Genomic DNA, 23,552 nt, shown 5'->3' on the forward strand with positions numbered 1-23,552 from the left:
GGGCATCCGCTGTGTAAAACATGCTGGATAAGTTGGCGGTTCATTCCGGTGTGGCAATCCATGATGAATAAAGGGACTAAGCCAAAGGAAAATGAATGAATGATTTATGTATTTTTTCACGGTGCCTTTTGTGATGAGGGTCAAAAGTCCAAATACACATGAGTATTTACTCCAACTGGATTTGTTTTGAAATGTATTCAAATCCCAATGGTCAAAAGTTACTAGTCTCTGTTCATAAACACATTTTAAACACACAAATAAATTCTGAAGATTATATTAATATGTATATCATTATCATTAATAATATGTATATATGTACAGGGGGGGATTTAGTGAATTGGGGACCCTAAGCAATTCCAGTCATGAGGCCCAAAAGTTCTAAAACGCAACTTTTCAATAATAATTTATTTTTAATTGATTTATTTTGCTGTTTTTTTTTTCTTATATCACTCAATCACTTGTCTTAATGCAAAATAATGATAAGAACATGTAAAGCAGCTTATAAAACTTTTTAAATGATTTGTTTTCTTAAAATGAATTCACAACTAAAATTATATATAAAATAATTTGTTTTTAAAACTAAATCTTTACCTAATTTAACTGCTGGACTTCTCCATGATCGAGGGTGGGGGATGCATTTGCGCAGATGGAATAAACATTAAACATTTTTTTTAGACCCTCATCATACAAAACATCACAGAAAATGATGTTATATATAATTTATAGGTATAATTTATACTTATAGGTATTTATTTGGGGGCCTTCAGATTTCCTGGATCCCTAAGCTTATTATCTAAGTATAAATAATAATCAAATAATAAAATGTAAAATAACTTGTGAAAGCCTGTGCCATGTCTTTCGTCTGTGTCTACACATTGTCTCTTGACACACAAATTGAGCTAAAAACAAGTTGTTCTCGAAGTTGTATTTAGGTCTGTGCGAAAGAATCTCACGATTACATCATTGGACTACATTTACAATTGTCTAACCCTCCAAAATAATGCCCCTCTGATGGTTATCGTTAACATAACATTAATCTGATTTTCCAAATGCCGGGACACCTACGGACGGGACGCGCGCGCACGTGCTCTGGATTTTGATTGACAGTCGGGCAGCAGCACGCAGGCGTGGTGAGCGCTCCCGCAGACAGGGGGCGTCAATATGGCGTCCTGAGAAAGACAACACAGCCCGACGCCGCACCGATCTTCGGCTGACATCGGGAGGAGAGAGGGACCGTGTAGACGTGATTTCGTCCTGTGCATCCCTCTGAACGGCTGCAAGCATCGGCTTTGGATGTGCAGGTCTCGGAGGAAGAGGAGGAGGACAGCTTTTGACACCTGACCGAGAATTTTCCGTTTTCATCTGTATTTGATGCTGCTGCTCAGCGCTCGGTGATACAAAAGCAGGTGAGACCGAGGCGACCGCTCCTTTTCTGGGATTCGGATCGGAAATGTCGAGCGAGAGACCGGTTTTAGCACCGGGTTCCGCCTCGCTCACGGACCGAGAAGCCCCACCACCAGCAGCAGCACCACCGGGTTCGGGGCAGCAAGTCGTAACGGGCTCTGTTACCGGGGACATGATGGTGTCTGGATCGGGCGCCGTGGTTCTACCGGCCGGGGTGATAAACCCTTCGGTTCCGATCCGGAATATCAAGATGAAATTCGCAGTGCTCATCGGTTTGATCCAGGTCGGGGAGGTTAGCAACAGAGACATCGTGGAGACCGTTTTAAATCTGGTAAGCATCTGCATACATTCTCTTGAACGCATGTTTTATTTAGCGCGCTTGGTGTTATAAGATGATGTCATATGAGAATTGATTTCTTGATCAAATGCATTAAAGCCAGAACCATTCCCTGGAGGAATGTCACCCTGTCTTTTGTTGACATCTCAGTGAGATTCATTACTACCAGCTTCGCTTTAGGGCGACAAAATATCCTGCACATAACGTCATGATTCATTTTCCCAGAGCACCGTTACTCGGTGATCGCTGCATTTATTCGCTGTGCAAAACTGACAGTGTATCAACACGCCGGCCTGCAACAATGACTCGCCAAATAAGGGAGTGCATCCTTTCTTTTTGCCCAAAAGGCTGTTGGATGAATTATTCTCGCCCAGACGGTGTACTAAGCGCTGCTTTATGCTATTAAACCATATTTCTGAATGCAGGTTCCGTTTTTGATATGTAAATATGACTGATGTTACGCGACACAGGCAGGGGTATGTAGATTAATTCTCAGATGTACAGTAGTGTGGGTGTAATTAATATTCAGAGCGAGTTAACGTGTCGTCTCGTTATTTTTACGCTTTAATAGTGTGTTTTAAGAGTGTTTTAGCACCTGTTATCTCCTCATCTGTGCACTGTTAGATATGGCTGCTGCTGTTTTTGCTCATGGAGGCCACAGGCTGGTGAGCGAGCTGGATTAAAGCGGGCTTTAACTGAATTCTTGTTATGAAACGGCTTAGAAAACGTATTAACACAGATTCAATAATACCCGCTGCATGGGATGCTGGGAGGACCGTTGTTTATGAGGGAAGAGATGGAGTTTTTATAGCCGACGTCCTTATCAATAATCACAATCGGCCGAGCAGGCCTTCTTAAAGCTGTACTGGAAGCAGGTGCCCAGAAAACAAGAAACCTTTATGTGCTTTATTATAGAAACCACAGGTCACTATGAACTTGGAATCTCAGTTTTAAAACTAGATTTATTTATTTTTTACTAATATATATATATATATATATATATATATATATATATATATATATATATATATATATATATATATACTGTATTATTATATTTATACTGGTTTACAAACAAAACAAGCATAGCATGATGTCAAATATCTGTCAACCAGCTACTATGACTACTATTGTTCACCTAAAAATTGTGGTTATTGATATATCATCGTTGTAGATGGAAGAGCGTTTAAGTGAACGAAATAAACGGAACGTTACTGCGCGCATGCGCTCTGGGGTCGGGTTTTCTGAGGTAATGCACTTCTACCTCATGACAAATATTAGCTTCAGAAATATTTTAACATGTAGGTGTAGGCTGTCAGTTAATTAACATTACATCTTCAATAATTTTTCGTTGTGTAAACCCATACTGTGTCCGTCGTGAGATCACATCTATCGCAACCGTTCCACGAATTAGCAAAACGTGTTTACAACGCTTACTTGCTAATTACATTCACTATATACACCATAAGCGTTCAATTTACGGTCACAACCGGTGTTTGCTGCAGCGATAAGGTCGTTTACTCTTTAATAGGAGGCATCGGTCGGTCATGAGTTTGCAATGGATCATTAGTTTAGAGTCAGCAGTGATTGAGCTGAAGGGATGCTGCAGCGGTTGCTCTATGCGCAGGGATGCAGAGCTCCTGTAGCCGTGCATGTGGAAGCAGGTGGCGGAGGAGGAGGAGGGTGGGGGTTGCTGCAGTGGTGATGTGCTCTGAAACCCCGAGCCAGCGCGATGTAAACTGGAGAGACTATAGAGTTTAGCGCAGCTTCGCAGTGGAGAGACGGTCGATGTGTTCCTGGCTGGCGGGTCATGTGACTCCATAGAGTTCGGTATGAAATATTAACTAGTTTACTACTGTAAACTGCTCTTTGGATAATATTAAGCGGAAGATGGACGTTTCAAACGGGTCACTTGCCTTCAAGTCAGCTCAAAGTAGCCTACTTCTATTGTTTTAGTCTATTTTTTTCTCTCTTTTTTAATCTAGAAAGTGTAACAGTACTAAGTTACACTTGCAGTTTTTTGTCATGGGAACCTTTGAACACTTTACATTGTCAAAAATGGCAAACAAAACATCATAATGTAACATAAAATGATTTTTCATTCATTGTTATTATTTGTAGTTTTGCTGTACCCACATTTGTAGAACACTGGCCTTTTAATACTTCATTATTATTTATGTATTATTATTTTTACATATCATTCCTTAACATAATCATATTAATTTAGCATGCTATTCAACTGATGAATGCTAAATCCATTTGTCTATAGCCATAGATATATACACTAGATATCGCATATGGACCCTGAGCATGTGTCAATAGTGCTGCCACATTTGTACAGGACAAATGTCATTCAACCTCATTAGATAAGCCAATGTGAAGATGCTGGACTTTAGCGATGTGTACGGATGTAATAACTAATAATTTCATAGGTGATATTTAGTTTTTTACGTTTTTGTATGTTACAAACTTTTGTGCTCAGCAAGTCATGTTATTGATGATAATACAGTCTTTTACTGCACTGATCGTAAGGAAAGTAGCACCAACTTGCACTAAATTTTAGGCTTATGTTAGAAAATAATATAAATAAAATATGACAAGATGCTGTGGTGCTACAAACTTGTATTATTGTCGGCTAAGTGAATGAGTCGATGCAAAAAAGTGTTGTAAAATTAAAATTTTTGTAATTGAAAAAAATATTTGCGTACTGACCACCGAGAAAACTCCATATCATAGATATATGTATATATGCATATATATATATATATCTGGCTCTGGATGGCCAGTCCTCCACTACACCTTGGTCTCACATTCATTTCAAAGGAGCGCTACGCTACTCTGTACTAAAATGGCAGCTCTATTGACGCAGTCATTCCAATAGACACCAATCGTGTAGGTGACATCTAATGTAAATATCTATGGTCTATAGCTCTCTGGCTCGTAGTTAGCTAGCTAGCTAAAGTATAGATAAATAAATATATTGTCTCTTGTATTTTGAATGAAAGTAAAAGTGGAAATAGTTTTATTGTAAACCGCTAAATGACAACAATTTTTTGGGGTTGGTTTGATTAAAATAATAAAATAAACTCTGGTGGATTTGCTCAGCTTATGTAGTTTATTTAAATAAACGTAAATGCAAAACAAACAGAATAAGAAGACTGAAAAAGTATGGTCCACTTCCAAATAAACTCTGCAAAGCAAAAACAGCATATCGTTACGTAATGCCTTAAGCATACAGTTTTATTTTCACTTTAAAGTCTCGATGTTGCCCAGTACAGTTTAATACAGATGTCAGGCATTGTTATTAACACACTGTAAAACCCAAAAAGTTAAGGTAACTGAAACCATTTGATGAAACCGATTGCAACAAACCATTTAAGTTTAAAAACTAATCCTAATGAGTACTGTGAACTTAATCTATTTGAGTAAACGAAGCAATTTGAACACAGAAAACTCGATAAATGAAGAGAACTCAAACCAACTGAGTACTGTAAAACCCAATAAAATGAAGAGAACTCAAACCAACTGCGTATTGTAAAACCTAATAAGTTAAAGCAACTCAAACCATTTGAGGAAACCGATTAAAAAAGTAATCTATACGAGTTCTGTGAACTTAATCCATTTTGAAGTATAAAGTTGGAAGTTGAACTAATGAGGTATTTAATTAACTGATTACCTTCAACACTGAGTTCAAAACTCTTTTCAAATTAGTAGTATTAACTTTTAGTAGATTTTAAGTTAATTACACTCATTTCATTTTATAAAGTTGACTGTTGGCTTTTACAATGAATGGATTTTAATAAGAATTAAAAACTTTACATACCACACATAATATAAGCACATTTAATACAGCACACAGTATAGTTTTGGACTTGTCTGTGAATGTAGTATGAGTGCTATGTGGACTAAATCAATTTTTTTCCTCTTTTGTTTAAACCTGGACCAAACAAACCAGCATACTAGTGTGAACAACCCTGAACAACACTACTGCGCTTTTACCTGATTTACATACGTTAGCTTGAATGGATTTATTGTGAAGACATTCGTTGTGAGGCCATATTGACTGCTTTGTTCTCAATGGAGATTTATCTTTGAAATGCGCATAAATAAATGCTTTTGAAGTAAGATCATTGTACTGCAGGTCATCACAATCCACCAGCCAATAATAATACACTAAAGTGAAAGCCTGCGCTAATTTATTTTAATGGTACAATAACAATCATGGTTTTTGCGGCTCACATAGGCAATGTGCACTAGAGAAATAAAGAAGCATTGCGTAGCGCTTGGCACAACGCCGATACACAACTGTAGGTGGGGTAGACCTAATGTATTATTCAGCTTGGGCTGAAACCGCCGCTTGTGCCCGAGCACAGCCAATATCGATTGATGCTGAATGCCATTTAGCAGAGCAGATGTACCGATCACCTTAATTAATTGGAGATTCCACCAAAGGTCATGCGAGAGGTCAGGAGAAATAAGATTTTGGGTGGTCTTTGTTTTACTTTCGATAGGAGTTTGCATCAAGGTTATAATTTTGCATTTTTTATGAGTTTTTATTTTGATACTGTTTTTCAATTTGCTGTACATGTTGGTTTGTTTAATTAATGGTTTTGTTCGTTTAGGTTTAGTGTTATTTTGTAAACACATTTCTCTTTAGTTTTATATTAGAGATGGATTATTCATCATTATTCATTCATTCATTTTCTTTTCGGCTTAGTCCCTTTATTAATCTAGGGTCGCCACAGTGGAATGAACCGCCAACTTATCCAGCATATGCTTTATGCAGCGGATGCCTTTCCAGCTGCAACCCAACACTGTGAAACATCCATACACACTCATTAACTAAAGCCAAATTAGCTTAACCAATTCACCTAAAGCCGGAGCACCCGGAGGAAACCCATGCAAACTCCACACAGAAACTCCAACGGACCCAGCCGAGGCTCGAACCAGTGACTTTCTTGCTGTGAGGCGACAGTGCTACCCACTGCGTCATCGTGACGCCCTTAATCGTCATTATTGCATCTAAAATAAAAGTTTTTGACTTTATATATATATATATATATATATATATATATATATATATATATATATATATATATATATGTATATGTGTGTGTGTGTGTGTGTGTGCTGTTTATATTTATTATGTATAAATACACACATGCTTGCATATATTTGAGAAAATGTTTAATTATATTTAGATATATGTATATGATATAAATTGGTGGTGCTTATTAGTTACAGCAAGAAGGTCGCTGATTCGAGCCTCGGCTAGGTTAGTTGGCATTTCTGTGTGGAGTTTGCATGTTCTCCCCGTGTTGGCGTGGGTTTCCTCCGGGTGCTCCAGTTTCCCCTACAAGTCCAAAGACATGCGCTATAGGTGAATTGAGCTAAATTGTCCATAGTGTATGTGCGTGAATGGGAGTGTGTGGGTTTTGGATAAGTTGGCGGTTCATTCTGCTGTGGCGACCCCAGATTAGGGACTAAGCCGTAAATGAATGAATGAATTAAGGACACTGTCCCCAAAGGTGAACAATATTTGTATAACATTCTTCTTGTGGCATGCAAAAGAATATAACAAGGAACTGGCTTAAAGACTCAACGTTGAAACTTAAGCAGTGGTTTAAGATAATTGAAGAAATTCATGTAATGGAAAAACTGATATTTACTGTATGTTGAGTATGAAAAGGGATATTTTCAGGAAGGGTTGGGAAAAATGGTTGATATATAGGGAATATAAAGACATTCCCATTTAAGTCAATGGTAATTTTATGCGTTTGGCTGAATTTCCTTTTTTTTTTTTACTTTACTCTTTTTATATGCTATAGTTTGTGCATTTTATGGTGCATTTTAATGCAATGACCAAAGAGGGATTTAAAAAAACTCATCTAAATGCAGGATAAGAAGTATACACTTCAGTCTCGCACCTATTTTAGCCATTTTGGAGTACCACAGCTGTACGTTTATGATATTTTGTGTAGCATCTATAATAATTATTTAGTTTTAGACAAAATAAGCTACAGAAAGGCTTTTATCAGCCATGTTAGTTTGCTAAGTGTTTTTATAATTATTATTTTTTTGTTTGTATAATAAGCTACACTATCTCCCTAATTTGAGTTCAACTTGTTTACAGAAAAGTAAGGTCATCATATTTGTTTACTGTTTTCTCTAGAGACAGATGAGTATTTAATTTTTGGATATTTAAAAACAAATTTGAATAAATGTTTAAGTTAGTTAATGACCTCTTAGTTCCTTTTTTAACTAACACTTACTGCATTTTAGCAGTAAGAAACTACAGATTATTGAGTTGAAGCTTGACTACAAAATTAAATTGCAAATGAAATCAAAATTGCAACATCTGTCAAAAAAAATCGCAATTAGATATTTTCCCTCAATCGCACAGCGCTAGTTTGAACAAACAGCAAGCGTCATGTTTTTGAATTCAGATTATTCCTGTAGGCCTCGTCTTTTGGTAGTGACTAAGATCTGAGGCCTAATTCCAGTGTGCTAGATTCAAAAGCCCTTTTTCTTTCCAACTTGCTTTTGAAATTCAGAGCAGAGAACACATGTTGTGGAGCACCGCTGTTAGACCCTGAATGTAATTAGACTCGTCCTCAACCTCATGGCCTTACACCGGCATGCCAGACATCCGCACCACCCGGCTACAGGACAAATGACACACGCAGGAGGTGTTGAGAGGGCTCGATCTGGCAGAGGGATGAAAGACCGTCCTGTGACCCTCTTCATGAGGGCAGATCCCGCAGTCGCAAATGCGCCAGACAACATGCAAGCAATCAAATGTGCTTGAAAACGTAATGCTCCAGTTTATTACCAGCACACGATGAGCAGCCTAGCTACCAGATGTATTTTAAGACTCAATTTGGTCCTGTAATCCTACCACCGGTCTATTTTCAAATCACTTGTGTTTATGCATTGAGGGTCAGCTCGTCTTTTATTTAGTGTGGTGGTGGTTGGTTCACTCGAAGACTTTCCCTGACTGTATGCAGGGCTCGCGGATCCCTGCGGAACTGACATAGTTACTATTGTAGTCGCAGCTGCAATCTTGCAGAGTTCAACCTCGCATGAATCAGGAAACTAGTCTTTTTGGCTGCATTTACACTGCAGATCTTGATGGTTAATTCTGATTTTGTGACTGAATCCGATTTTTTTGGACGACTCGCTTAGTCTGTCTTGTTTTAAAGTGACTCGTATCCAATATCACTTAAAAAAAAAAAGAAGACGTTAGCAAAAATAAGTCCAAGACTCTCGAAAAATGTGGAAAAAAATATTTAAAAACCTTTATTGACATGGCTATTCCCTTAAAACCGGTTTGTAAGGATTAGCAATGAAGGCTTTTTAATATTTTTTCCACATTTTTCAAGTGCCTTGGACTTTTTGCTGTTTATTCTGATGAATCCCTAACCCAAAGAGCACAGACACATTAATTAAGCTACCCCTGAGCACTTTTTGTTTGATTTTCAGATAATTAGGTAAGTAATTTAAATCTATATTAGTAATGAATTATAAAATAACTTCTTTAAGTAACTTGCTCAGCACTGCTTTTACATTATGATTAGAAACATGTATAGGCTAAATTTATAAAGCGAGCAGCAATTTTGGTGCACGTTGAAGGAGTTGCGGCGTTATTCAAGATCTGCTAATTTTATTTGCCTTTCTTTGATGCGTGCTCGTCCTTCACCTCCCGCCATTCAGCTTCTCACACTGAGCCAATCTGCTCACTGTCTGTCGTTTTTTCCCCTCTCCTTCTCTCTCTCTCTCTCTCTTATTTTCTCTACCCCCACATAATGCACACACTGCCACCGAGGGCCTGACGTTTACACTCCCCTGCCATTAGCAAAGCATCATAGTTGTGATGGAAACGGCACCATGGGATTTTGCTGCTTGCTTCCCACCATACCAACTGTTGTCATCTTTTCGTGGCCAACTGGATCAGCTCTGTGATCTGGACAGGAGGAGATGAGATGCACAGTAGCTTATTTGACATGAAATCAACTGGCGTGTTGAATTAGTAAATATTTTAAAGCATGTATTGAAACCAAACAGCAATACTCATTTTGCATTTCACCCAAATTTTGGGAATTGCTGTGTAATGTGACATGTTTTCCATATTTAGTTATTCATGATTAATGTGTGTATTTACGCTTTTGAATTGCATTATGTGGTCTTTATATATGCTTTAACAACTGTTAATATTTAAAAGTGTCTTTTAAAGGACGTTTTTAGTATAGTTTAATATATGAAGCAATATATCTTCTGTTTTGTTCATTTAAGTTACAGTATAGACAGTGAGCTTATTTTTGTATTTATTAATATATGTCAGATTTTTTTTAATATATGCAATACTTAAAATCAGTGGTTCCCAACCTTTTTTTCGCCTGATACCCCCTTTTCCCCTGGAAATAATTGTAAGGCCCCCCCTCAACATTTAATGATATTATCGCTCCTATAAGTTTGCAGTGAGGATGACAAAAATATGTTGTTTTTAAACAAATTGTATGTTTATTACTATATCAAGGTAGGTATATGCACATATAATGTCCTAATGTGTAATATAAAAGTACCTATGCTTTAAATTTCTTTGTTGGTGTGTACAATTTTCAACCACAAAACAAATTTGCCAGAGGAAAGATTGAGGTTCTATAATGCAACTTAAAAGTAAATGGAAAACACCTGGGAAAATGTCATAATATGGAATATTATAACTCTGTTGTTCAGAAGATGGCGGCACAGTGGCTCAGTGTTTAGCATTGTCGCCTCATAGCAAGAAGTTCGCTAGTTCAAGTCCCGGCTGGGCCAGTTAGCATTTCTCTATGGAGTTTGCATGTTCTCCCACGTGTTGCTGTGGGTTTCCTCCGGGTGCTTCGGTTTCCCCCACAGTTCAAAGACATACGCTATAGGTGATGAACTAAATTGGCTGTAGTGTATGAGTGTGTCTGTGAATGTTTGAGTGTGTATGGGTGTTTTCCAGTACTGGGCTGCTGCTGGAAGGGCATCCACAGCATAAAACATGCTAGAATAGCTTTTGGTTCATTCCGCCGTGGTGACTCATGATAAATAAGGGACTAAACCGAAGGAAAATGAATGAATATTCAAAATATTTTGCTTATTTATTAGGCTATGATACATTTTGCCACAGTTTAAGACCTAAATGTAGTGTCTAATTAAGTGTAACAATGTTTTATATACCAAAAAATTCTGACAAACAGAACTGTTTGAGGAATATTTAAAGATAATTTGAGGATCACAGTCTATCCCAAAAATACTAATTTATATAATAATTCATACCACTACATTTGACCATTTTACTAGGTTTTTAATCACTCACAAGTCCCAGCTTTGTCATGGGTCAGCACAGCACAATGGACCACCAGGGTTTTAATCATATAAAATATAGTAAATTGATTATTGCTTACTTATTCTTCCATGTATTTTTTAAAAGGAATGGCAATCACATTATTTCACCCAAATGTTCACTTTTCTGAAAAATACTTTACTTGTATTTATATTATACTATATATAATACTATATATACTATATATAATGTGTTTGTGGCACATCTTTAAAGGTGTCTGTTTGTATCCTCAATACACATCTTTTTCTCCAATGTCTTTGTCTTTCTCTCTCTTGTGGCTTAGCTGTTGTCTGTCCAAAGGGATCATCTCATTATTCACATCCACTCTGCAGAATCACCAAGGTCAGGATGCTGTGCACAGTCAGCACAAGCAGTCCTTGTTGCACAACAGCACAGCTCTATATCGCTCATTCAGGACCAAACCAAGCATAGAATGTTATAATATAGCACATCGAAACACAACAAAACAATGAAACAAAAACATGGTGCATTAAATGGGTCAATTTAAGAAGCACGTCCATCTTTTTATGCCTACATGTGGTGACTGTAGTGATGAGAGAAACTAAGCTTTTCAAAGCTTTGAAACAATTCGCAAAATGTGAAGCATTCAAAGCAGCATATGCTAGGGAAGCCTGGTGGTCAACCTTGTAAATGAAACAACAACTCTAGCAAAACATGCATGTTTTATTAATGGATAAGTCTGAAGCACACCGTAAATTAATTGTCAATTTATATAGGGCTAGTAACATAAACAACTGTTTTTACAGATACTAAGGTATGGGTTCAGCACTTGGTATACCATGAGCTCAGGTATCGGAATTGGTATCTGTAAGAAAAAAAGGGAACATCCCTATTTATTAACTATTATTCCTATTCATTTTACAACTGTCTCATTAAAACATCTACAACTCATAAAACTGATCCAAGATCAGGTAAAAACTATGAAACCTCTTAAGTGAATCACCACTAGGGGGCGATCTGAATAAAGCTGAGCAATTCATGTGGATTTTGTAGTATTAAAAAGATCGCCTCCAAATGGCAAACCATTACATTTTTGAAATGTTTTGAAACCATAATGACGCAACGAATCCCCGTTTACTGAAATCACGTGACCTTCCAAATTGAATACATGCTTAGTTTGCAACCACTAATTCAAAACAAAAAATTCATTAAGGTTTCGAAGCTTCATGATGTATTTTGAAAAGCGTCCATCACTAGATGACTGCATAAGGGTTGCACTTTCTGTTTGGGAAACGTCCATTTACATGAACTGAAACAAAATCACTTTTAAATAATACGTTTGTGCAACAAATAATCGACATACATAGTGAAAACTGAGTCAGAGTTATGTTTGACTTGGTCCTTTATATTTATCTGTCATGAAAATAACGTTCTGCTTGGTATTTTCATGATGATATTTCCACATTTTTCTCTCTGTATTTCTCAGAGAACAGTATTATTGCTGTGGAAAGCCTTTTTGTGGTTATTTGATGGTCTGCTGAAAGTTATTTGTGGGCTCTAATAAGTTGTATTTTAATGTTTGATAGATAAACTATGAGGAGAATAAACGACAACTCAGTGTTGTTTATCAGTGTTTATCTGCAGAACAAAACAACAACTCGGAAGCGGATGTGAAATCAGAACCTCGCAGTCAGATAAGCCGCATAATAAATGAATCGTTTACTGTACATTTACTTTTTAGAGATCCCGCAGATGTGACGGGAGCTAATGAATATGCTAACAAAGCCGTGGTAATCTTCTTTCCCTCCTAGTGTAAGACTGATCTCCTGCTTTAATGAAAGTGCTTGCATTAACCTGTGACTGTGCTGCGTCATCGTTCAGCGCTGAGAGACGCGGACCTCCCCCACACTTAAAGACCCTGGAAATATTTTAGCGCATGTATATTAGATTTGAGGTCATGTATATGATAGTGTCCTCAGAAACCATTCAGATGTACGGTATACTGTTTAAAAGTGTGGTCGCTTATAATATTTTGAAAGAAGTCTGTTATGCTCGCCAAGGTTGTATTTATTAGATCAAGCAGTAATATTACAATTTTGAATTGTTTTCTAGTTTAAAATATGGGCAAATGTGATTTATTTCTGTGATGCAAAGCTGAATTTTGAACATCATTCTTCCGCTCTTGTTTTCCACATGAATGAATCTATGTTTCTAATATTCTGGGTTGCTTAAAGAGATAATTCACCCCAAAGTGAAATCTCTGTTAATGTTTACTCAAAACCCATTTGAGTTTTTCTTTTTTTCTGCTAAGCACAAACAGACATATTTTGAGGATTGCTGGTTGTTGGCACCCATCGACTACATAGTATTTGTTTGTCCTTCCATGGAAATCAATGGGTACCATCAACCAGCAGTTTTTACAATATTTTTTTTTGTGGGACAGAAAATTCTAATGGTAAAAAATCTAATTATGAAGAGTAAATGGTGAGTTTATATTCAGTTTTGGGTGAATTATCTCTTTAAGAAAAATTTCATGCGGTTATGTTTATTCATGTTTTAGTAAAAACCACAAATATGGATCTGTTGAAGCCATCTCTACACATGAATTCAATCTATTTTTCCTAAAACAATGATGTTTAGTAGTGGATTTCATTTAAAAACTGCATTACCCATGATGCTGTAGAGAAAACCAATCAAGGAGGCTCAGTAAGCAAAGCATGGCAAATATATTTGGCTCCGCCCATTCTCTCGAAGCTCTTTGGCTGTAAATGAGTTAATCTGAAAACACACACTCAAGAAATTGTGCAAAACTTGAAATATTTAATTAAAAGAAAATCACAGCGAACATCTTAGCTTCAAGTCAAATTTGAATTGTTGAGATTCTGTTTGTTGCCAGTTTAGGGTGTAATTTTGGAAAAAGCTATCGGAAAATTACTTTCAGAAGAAGTACTGTTAAAAAAAGTGAGCTAGTTATATCTATCCGCTTGTTAAGTTGTGACGTACAGTATGGAATATTGTTTCTGGGTCCAAGCCGCTACTCATTTGAATTGAAAAAATAAAATATTCGTTTATGACCACTTTTTAGTCATATCACACATTAAAGTGAAATTTATATCATATCACGGTGTACACAACAGTCTCTGGACTTCATAGGAGTGGACTTCATGCATCATAGACACCAATATTTTAACAATTTATAAAAGAATTAATCACATTCTGTCCTCCTGATATTAGTCATGAATATATATATATATATATATATATATATATAAATATATAAATATAAATATTGTGATCATGACTTTTGAAAGCATTTTATTGCTTTGCAAATGTTTATTATTATCATTTCTAAAGCCTCCCAGTACAGTTTGATATAGCGCTTGGACCTGGAAGCTGCTTTGCATGACGTCATGCTTACCAAGCCGTTTGCAGGTAGATGGAGTAAATGATATTTATTGTATGTACCAAGCATTTGTAGAATGTTTTTTTTTTTTTTCTTCAAAATTTGACCAATCATATTGGGCCTTACTATCTTTATTACCGCCTGTCCCAGTTGGTGCTGTTCTGCTATTGGCCAAACCAACCCAAAAGTGAACCTTGACATGAAAATAAACATAATGGCGGAAGTCAATTGGAGAGGAAAATAATATGTCATTCATATATGTTATTTTTTTAGCCTGTATTAGATTTAATTAGAACAAAAAATGTCCATCACCAGTTCTTTTTAGTTTGATCATTAGGTAAATTATTTTATTTAACAATTCTTTTGAACAAAAATAGTATTTTCTAATGTAAATGTTATATTGCAAGAAATATTGTTATAGAAATCCACAACTAGAGTATCGTATTTCACTTATTGTCCCAGTATTGTGCAGGCCTACCGGGTGCCAACTCTGTTAACACTTCCAGCTGACTAGCAAATGGCAAATTGTAACCAAAGGCCATTGGCTGGCAACAAAAAAAGATTTGTCCTTCCATGTGCCCAAAAGTCCTGTTTCGGTGTAAATTGCTGGAGCTTGAATTGTAACATCTGTCTTTGTGAAGACCTTGAGACAGGAATTTCATTAAACCTGGTGTTTTCATTAGAGAGCGAGTGCATACAGGCCGGGTGCAGCTCTGGGCATTTGTCATTATTGACTTCACTTATTAGTTATGTAGATGGAAGTGATCTGTACATTTCAGTCTGACACGGAGAAGGCTTCTTGAGCACGGTATAGTGATAGATTACATTCATAACAAGGTGCAAGGGCCACTCTTTTCTTCAGCTGAAGTGTTTATGAATCATATTCAGGGCTATGATTCTTTCCTTGGCACTTCTGTGAAAGATATTATATATGCAGTAATGTGCGTTTTGAGGCCAAAATAATTTCAATGTTTAGTTCACGCTGGTTTCCACACAATTTAACTTAATCGTTTTTTTACAAATTGAAGTGGATTGAACATAAGACTGTTAAGTTGTTCCAAAAAACAAGAAATAATAGTTTTTTTCAACTTCTTTTTAACACGTAATTTGAACAAGCAGCAAAAATAATTTTTTTGAGTGAACTTAAAGAGAGATTACTTTGTATCACCAGATTATTGGGCTTTCTGCTAGCACAAAAATGATTTCTTGCATGGAGATCAGGCATCAGTGCACTGTAAAAAATTATGTGATTAATTAGTTGTGAAAACATATGTTTTTAGTTAATTATAACTTATTAAACCAAGTTAATCATGTTCTTGCTTAATTTTACAATTTACGCAAGCTGTCTTAAGTCAGTTTAATATAAGTTCAAATGACTCGTTGAGTATGTTTACATTGACACCAATAATACGATTTGAATACAATTAAGACAATACTCTGATTAAGAGTCTAAATGGTGATTTTTGATGACCTTAATCTGACTAAAGTCATAATCAACTAAGCAGAAATGGAATTAAGATGTGGAGATGCCAATTTTAGTCACATTATTGAAGTGCAGTACAGACATATGAACACCTTAATCAAACTATTACCGTTGTGTAGGATTTTCGCCGCATTGTGCGACAAGATAGTCTATACACACACAGCTGTTTGACACTGTTCTCTGCACCTACCAAGTTAGTGAAGGCCCACAGACACCTGCATCACGAAATGCTGAGGTTTTTTTTTTTTTTATTAAAATTTATTTTTTTCATTTGGCATGCGGTATCAAATTCCATTAAAACAACACTTTTCCAGCAGTTCATACTCTCATCCAATATCTCGTTTGTCACAGGGGCATGCATGAAATGTTCCTGAATGAAAGTGAAAGTGCCAAACTGCAGTTAAAATCGACAAATTAAAAATGAAACACCCGAAATTACATAAAACTCTGGAGGAAATGTGGACAGTGTGGTGACGCAATGGTGTTGATTGAATTATGTGCTATGACATGTAAAACGGGATCATGACAGGAACATTCAAAAAGCAACTCATGTAAACACCTTAATCATATTATTGTCTTATTAAGATGAAGGCAAATAATTTAATTTCTGATGTTCATGTAAACGTAGCCATTGATTCAGCTTAATTTAGGCAACCAGTATTTTTTTTACAGTGTGTGTTTGATGTAAAACACTTGTCGCTTTGGATAAAAGCGTCTGCTAAATGACTAAATGTAAATGTAAAAATGAAACCGTTGTGAAGCGCATTCTCCAACACTTATGTGTATGGGAAGTTTGTCCGACATGATAACATTTATTTTTGGAAGCTGATAACCAATGTAGAGACAGTTGAAGTCTGTATAGTAGCCCCCCTTTGAATTTTTTTTCTTTTTTTTTAAATATTTCCCAAATGATGTTAAACAGAGCAAGGACATTTTCACAGTATGTCTGATAATATTTTTTCTTCTGTAGAAAGTCTTATTTGTTTTATTTCGGCTAGAATAAAAGCAGTTTTTAATTTTTTAATAACCATTTTTAAGGTCAAAATTATTAGCCCCTTTAAGCTAAATTTTTTTCAATAGTCTACAGAACAAACCATCATTATACAATAACTTGCCTTATTACCCTAACCTGCCTAGTTAACCTAATTAACCTAGTTAAGCCTTTAAAATTAAACAGAATTTTGATTAATTGCACAGCCCTATGCAAGGGCTTGTTTTCAGATTTATCCACTTATTGGTTCCTACAAACAGTTTATGTGATGCACACACACACACACACACACACACACACACAAGAGCATAGTTTCTGTCTTGAAGTCCTCCAGCAAAGAACTGCATAATATCACTCAGTGTGTGTCTGATTTGTTGGGAAGGACGAAGCTGAACATCTGCGGGTCTCAGCATGCTGCGTCCATATTTTATCCTCAGGCTCTGATGGGCAGAAAGCAAGGACACGGGCATTGATTAAAATCATGTTACAGTACATGACAATGTCTGATTTACAGCAATATTCCTGGAGCTAAAATGCTTGTATATTGATCGTAATGTAAGAAAGCGTGCCACATTCTTCTTTTCCTTTATACACGTATCAAATCGTTTTCTACTGTGACAGAATGGTGTGTTTTCCACCTCATAACCTCACCACAATCATGCTTATTTTGACATGTTTTGTGTTAGAGTAGTGTCTTGTTAACCGCCCATGGCGATCACGACTAGGTGCTTTTAGCACTTCCACTCTTCTGTACTGATACCATTTGCATTCAATATATTTTTTTATTAAGTTGGAGTATTAGTTTATTTAGGATAGGTTTTGCCATGAATATAACCAATGCAGCTCATATGGAAATATATTGAAATATACATAAATATAAAATATACATAACATTGAAATGTAAATAAAACAAAAAATACAAAGTTGTAGAATTAGAGGCCAAATGTGTGGTGTTTTTGATGTGATTTTCCAGTGGCTTGTTTCTTATTGCAGTTCTATGTTAATATAGAATTAATATTATTTATTGTATGCGTTTCATTGCATTAAGCCTGATTATTACAGTTTGTCATAGGCATGGTTCACTATGGAAATTAAAAATGTGTTTTTAAAAAGGAAGACAAAAGAATGTATGTATTTGTTGCATGGGAAACAAAATTAATACTTGTGGCTCATCATTATATGAAATGAGATTACTCATGTCTTTTTTCCCATTTATTTACTGTTGTGAATTGCATTGATCTGTGCTCTGTCAACTTTTTATGTTGAAAATTCAACTCTACAGTTTAACAAAGTGACTTTTATTGACATGTCAGTAGTTTAAAATAATATAATGTATAGGAAATAATATATAAAGGGATATAGAGTATACAATGTACTGGCAGTTCATTTAAGGCTTTTGTACCAAAATATACAACACCAAGCCAAACAATAAATCACTTTAAACTATTAAAAATCTTAATAAAAGTCCCTTTTCCAAACTTTTCAAGGTTAAAGGAGTAACTTTATTTTGATGATCCAGTTGAGTATTAGTAGACTGTCTGCTTAATATCTGCTGATACTGCTCCTTCAACAAACATTTAACTGACTATAAGAAACTGCAAGTACATGTCAACTTAAGCTAACCCAACCCTAACCCCAACCTAACAGTCTACTTATAATCTAATGAGAATTAGTTGGCATGTAGATACAATATAACTGAAATTCAACAAATGGACCATCAAAATAAAGTGTGACCGTTAAAAGTTGTTAGAAGAAGGATCAAGATCCCATAATGCAATTCAAAAACAAATATAAACAGGGAAAAATAAAAACATGAATCACAAAATATGGAAAACTGCTAATTTGCAGGTATTTTTTTTACTGTATACGACATCACTGTATTGTCAGGACCAACAGGTATTAATTTAGTTTTGCCTGCATACATGAGTTTTTTTATCTTGTTTTTTATTTCTTTTTTTAAATATCGAAGGATCACAGTTTCAACACAAAATCTTCCTTAATGCTCTACTGAAAAAGAAAGGAATCTACATCTTGAATGGTCAGAATGTGAGTAGAATAGCAACAAATGTTTGGGAAAGAATCCCTTTAAATTAATCATTTAAGATATATAAAAAATTTATTTTTTTTCTATTCTTACTGGATTATTGGTTTGTTAATGGTTAAATTCAACCTGTGGCGTAATTTAAAGGAAGTATTTAACAAATTTCGACATTAATTAAAGGTGCAGTAGATGATCTGCCTAAATGCTCTCCGTTAGCATAATGTCTTTGAAACACATGTCCCTCTCCTGCCATCTAAAGCCACGCCGTCAAAAGAAACTGACCATAAAGACAAACGGATAAACAGAAGTAGGAAGTTTCCGGAACTGTCATATCATTAATATCATTGAAGCTTTTTAAACTAATTATTTTTATTATTTTTCTAAATTATTTTAATTATAATAAGGATTTTTATAACCATTCAAGATTTTATTTAATCAAACTTTGATGCATCACTTGCTTTTGTTCATATGTCTGACAGTTTTACCTATAGTATTAAAGTTTATTAAAAATAATGACAACAGAAAATATATGGGTTGCTCTACAAATATATAGGTTTTATTAAGGCAAGAATAAAAGCAACAAACAAAAAAAAAACACTTACTAAAAAAATACAGACATTTATTTATTTATTTTTTTTATTTTATTATTTTTTTTTAGATTTAGCCCACTCCACAATTCACATATTACTGTCTGGCTAGTTTCTGCCCTATACTTATGCTAAAAAGACAATTATGGTCCAACATTCCTGACCATTATCAATAAAGCCTAAAAAACAGGCATCCGTATTTGTAAACCGATAGGTTCAAATATTCCTTTCCAGTCATCAAAGAAATAATTTGTTCCTTAATTATAGTTTTGTAACAATTAAATTGTTTTAAATTCTAAATTGTAATGTATATCTACATCAGTGTAAAACCTTTGACTGGTGGAAAAACATTTGTATAACTGTTTACTCGGGTCTCCACTTTTGCCATGGCCTCTTTTGGCTTTAACAAACTTATCCCTCAGGTTTCAGGTTTCCAAACTTTTTAACAAAAACTTTCCTCCTTTCCCACGGCTGTTGCAATTTCTAGCCAAGAATTATTTGTCATCTATTTATCTCTATTATCAGGCATTATAAAGATGTCTGTACAGTCGTACATGTTTCAGACAAAATCTCTGGTTCATATTCAACTCAAAACGCAGTGCCGTGCGAACTGTTAGCTCGAGTCTCAAAAAAAAAAAATCATGCACTCCGTCAGCCAAAATCATGTCACGCGCATCCAAAGTGAACCTCCGTAAACACAGCGTAGACGTCACCTTCACCGCGCGCACTCAAGCGAACTAGCCGACGCGTCGAGTATAAACCAGGCTTTAGTGGTTGACCGGCGATGTGCAGGAATTACACTTACTGTATTATGAAACCATACTTGCATGCTGTTTCAGACTGAATATTCAAAGTAGCACGGTAAACAATATAGGGAGCGCTTCACATTGGTTCGTTTTTGAACAATGATAAGCTGTGATGTAAAAAAACTGCTTCACCTCAGTAAAGCAGACTAGGCAGAATAGCACTATTTACGTACTTATTTTGTTGTTAATCTACATTATGGATGCCGTAAAAGGTCCCTTATGAAATTGAAAATAGTCTCATCAATCTTTCGCCAGAAGATTTCAATGGCTGAACAACACTTCTGTGCATATAACCCATTCATAAAACAACTAAATCTACTAACAGCAGATCTGTGTGAACGTTTACTCAGATGTACAAATCTACATTTGCCGACAGACATTTTGGGCTACTTATCAGAATTATGGGAAGTGTTGGCCCGGCAATTTTTAACTGGATGAACATTTTTGTTTTATGCCTTACCCAGAATATAAAAATACATATAAATATATTAAGATCATTTATTTTAATCATTACTAATGGAATGTGAAGAGACTTTCAACCAGCACAAAAAAAATGTTTCTGAAGATAATCACTTACTGCACCTTTAACATAGTTATTATTGTGGCTCTCTGTGTTCGTGTAAAGTGGCTAAATAATTCACACATTTCACATTTTATTATTATTAAATGTTTGCATAAGTGCAGAAAATGTTTAAAGTGTCAGCACAAACACCGCCATTACTCCTTTCCCATGCTTTTCATCTTGACCTTTTGTTTAGATTTGAAACGGCTGCCATGTTCCAGTTGATAAGGTGGCAGCTTGGGCAGTACCCCTTTCATAAGAGCTTTTCTTATCAAGAGGCTCTTATGAAAGAAGAGGGTTTAAGAAAAGAACTGTAGCGCAATTCTAGAGCGGTCACTTCGTATCATCACGCTGCCAGTTTGGCTGCCAGTTCCCCCATTGTGACGTGGTTTTACAAAGCTCTTATCTCTGCTAATGAGAGTCTCTATAAATGTAATCTCCGTCCTACTGCAGAGCTGTTTTAAAACGGATAAATTGGTATTGTCTATGGTCAGGCTTCTCCACGCTGGGAATGATTCTCTCCAGAATGCCTGATCTTGCTGGATGAGAGCCCAGAATCTGACACCGAAGTTAGGTTTTCGAGTCAGAGACGATCATAAATTTGCTTGTGTTTGATGGCAGTGGAATTCTAACCTGTGTGTAAGTGAAACATGTAGAGTGTATTTCAAATGAATAATTCCACACTTTGTCACTGTTAAATGTCCATATTTAAGGAAATAAAGTTAGTAAAGCGCTACGCTATAATTGCTGTTATTGAAAGTTATTCTTATCCTCATGGAGTTAGTTTACGACAACACCTGTAGTTAATGTGTGTTTATGATTGAGAGGTGGAAAGTAGAGACGAATCAAAATATTGCGGTCAACTTTTAGGGGAATGTGATTTGATTACAGTAGAATGGCACAGGATCTCAACACGACATCAAATTGACGTTGTTTCCCCAACATCGTGGGGACATTGCATTTAGTTTAGGAAATGAAAATCGGGTTGACATCAGAACCCAACATGAGGCGTCAGTGTCCGATGTCCAACCTAAAATCAACCAAATATCAACGTCTAATGATGTTACAGCTTGACGTTGTGTGGTCACTTTCCAACACAACCTAAAATCAACCGAATATCAACTTCGTCAAGATAACATTATTCTTCGTCAAAATAAAATTGAATTTTGGTCACCTGATGACACCTAATATTGATCTCGAATGTTGGCTCGACGTTGGATTTTAGTCACTTTCCAACACAACCTAAAATCAACCAAATATCAACTTTTTTTTAACATCGCTATTGGTTGTCAAAATAACATTGTCCTTAGACGCTGGCTAGACATTGAATTTTGGTCACCAAACGTCACAACCTAAATCTAACCTAATATTAATGTCTTATGACATTGTGTGCCTGTTGGGGGATTTAAGAAATATTAATTAATGATTAATAAGTGAAATCATTAAGTAATAATCATAGTTTGTTCAATTTAACAGGAATAAAATAGAATATGAGAAACAAATAGAAATAGAAGTTCCTAAATGTATGCAGTTGTGTAAGTCACAAATGGTGTAAGCGTATTTGTAATCGTAAAATTGTAAATATTGTGATTTCAAGTAAAAAGCGATTGCTTCTTTTGATTACTCAAGTTTAAATATTTATATTGATTTCATGTCTGTGTGAAATTTTTATATCAGTATGATGACGCATTCGCGTTGGTTTCCTCCAGGTGCTCCAGTTTCGAAATATATGTGCTGTAGGTGAATTGGGTAAGCTAAATTGTCCGTAGTGTGTGTGTATGTCCTAGTTCTCCATGTTGGGGGTTGAGCACCCCGAGGGGGTTCGTCTCAGTTAACAAATTTATTTATAATTTATATATATATATATATATACCTACATACACACGGGACATATGTACCATAAACATATTAAAAAAAGATTACAATATTTACATTTTTACAAAGTCTGTGTCATGAATATATAGCTTAGTGATGAAAATTACAAACGTAAAATGCTAGATTCCCAAGAGTCTTAAGATAGGTCCCCATGTGGTTTCAGCTTTTTTTTCTGTGAAGTTTCAAGACATAGTTGTTCCATTTGAATGACATGAAGCAGCTCATTCAACCATCTCTTATAACAGGGAGCCTTTGGAGATTTCCAATTAATTAAGATCAGCTTTTTACCTGTTATCATGCCAACCATCAGGGCTTGCTGTTGGGTTGAAGGAAAGGTGTTCATTATATTTGAATATCCAAAAATAGCCAAATTGTAGTCAGGTTGATTATATTGAGTACATATATTTAATATAATATATTTCACTCACAGCAAACTAATGGCTGGAGGGGCGTGGCTTAGCATAGTTCACCCAAGCCAGAAGAACAGCCATTTTAGAGTGGATTATTTCAGTGGATTCACTTTTTTCAGCTTATTAATTGTTCTCACAGAATGTCTTTTTTCTTTCGATTGTGCTACTCTTCTATTGTTTTTCAACGTAAATATAAACTTAATGGACATTCGCGACTGTTATGCTGAAATCTCACGTCTTTTAAAGTTTTGCGCATGTGATCTCCATGTTTTTAGACGCAGTTTAAAGTTAAAAGATGTATAACTTTCACAAGCAGTGC

At 35.6% G+C, this 23,552-nt stretch overlaps 1 protein-coding gene across 12 annotated transcripts in view; it reads left to right on the plus strand.

The window, feature by feature from the left end:
• The first annotated feature begins 1,169 nt into the window (after window positions 1–1,169).
• The window catches only part of nbeaa (neurobeachin a), a 299,982-nt gene continuing 277,599 nt past the window's right edge, over window positions 1,170–23,552 (plus strand). For all 12 annotated transcript variants that reach the window (XM_056467451.1, XM_056467441.1, XM_056467443.1 and 9 more), the window contains exon 1: window positions 1,170–1,735. In XM_056467451.1, coding sequence (XP_056323426.1) covers window positions 1,451–1,735 — 285 coding nt within the window. In that variant the 5' untranslated portion in view covers window positions 1,170–1,450. The remainder of the gene's footprint in view (window positions 1,736–23,552) is intronic.

The sequence above is a fragment of the Danio aesculapii genome, chromosome 10 (genome assembly GCF_903798145.1).
Source record: "Danio aesculapii chromosome 10, fDanAes4.1, whole genome shotgun sequence".
In the NCBI taxonomy this organism is placed as follows: domain Eukaryota; kingdom Metazoa; phylum Chordata; class Actinopteri; order Cypriniformes; family Danionidae; genus Danio; species Danio aesculapii.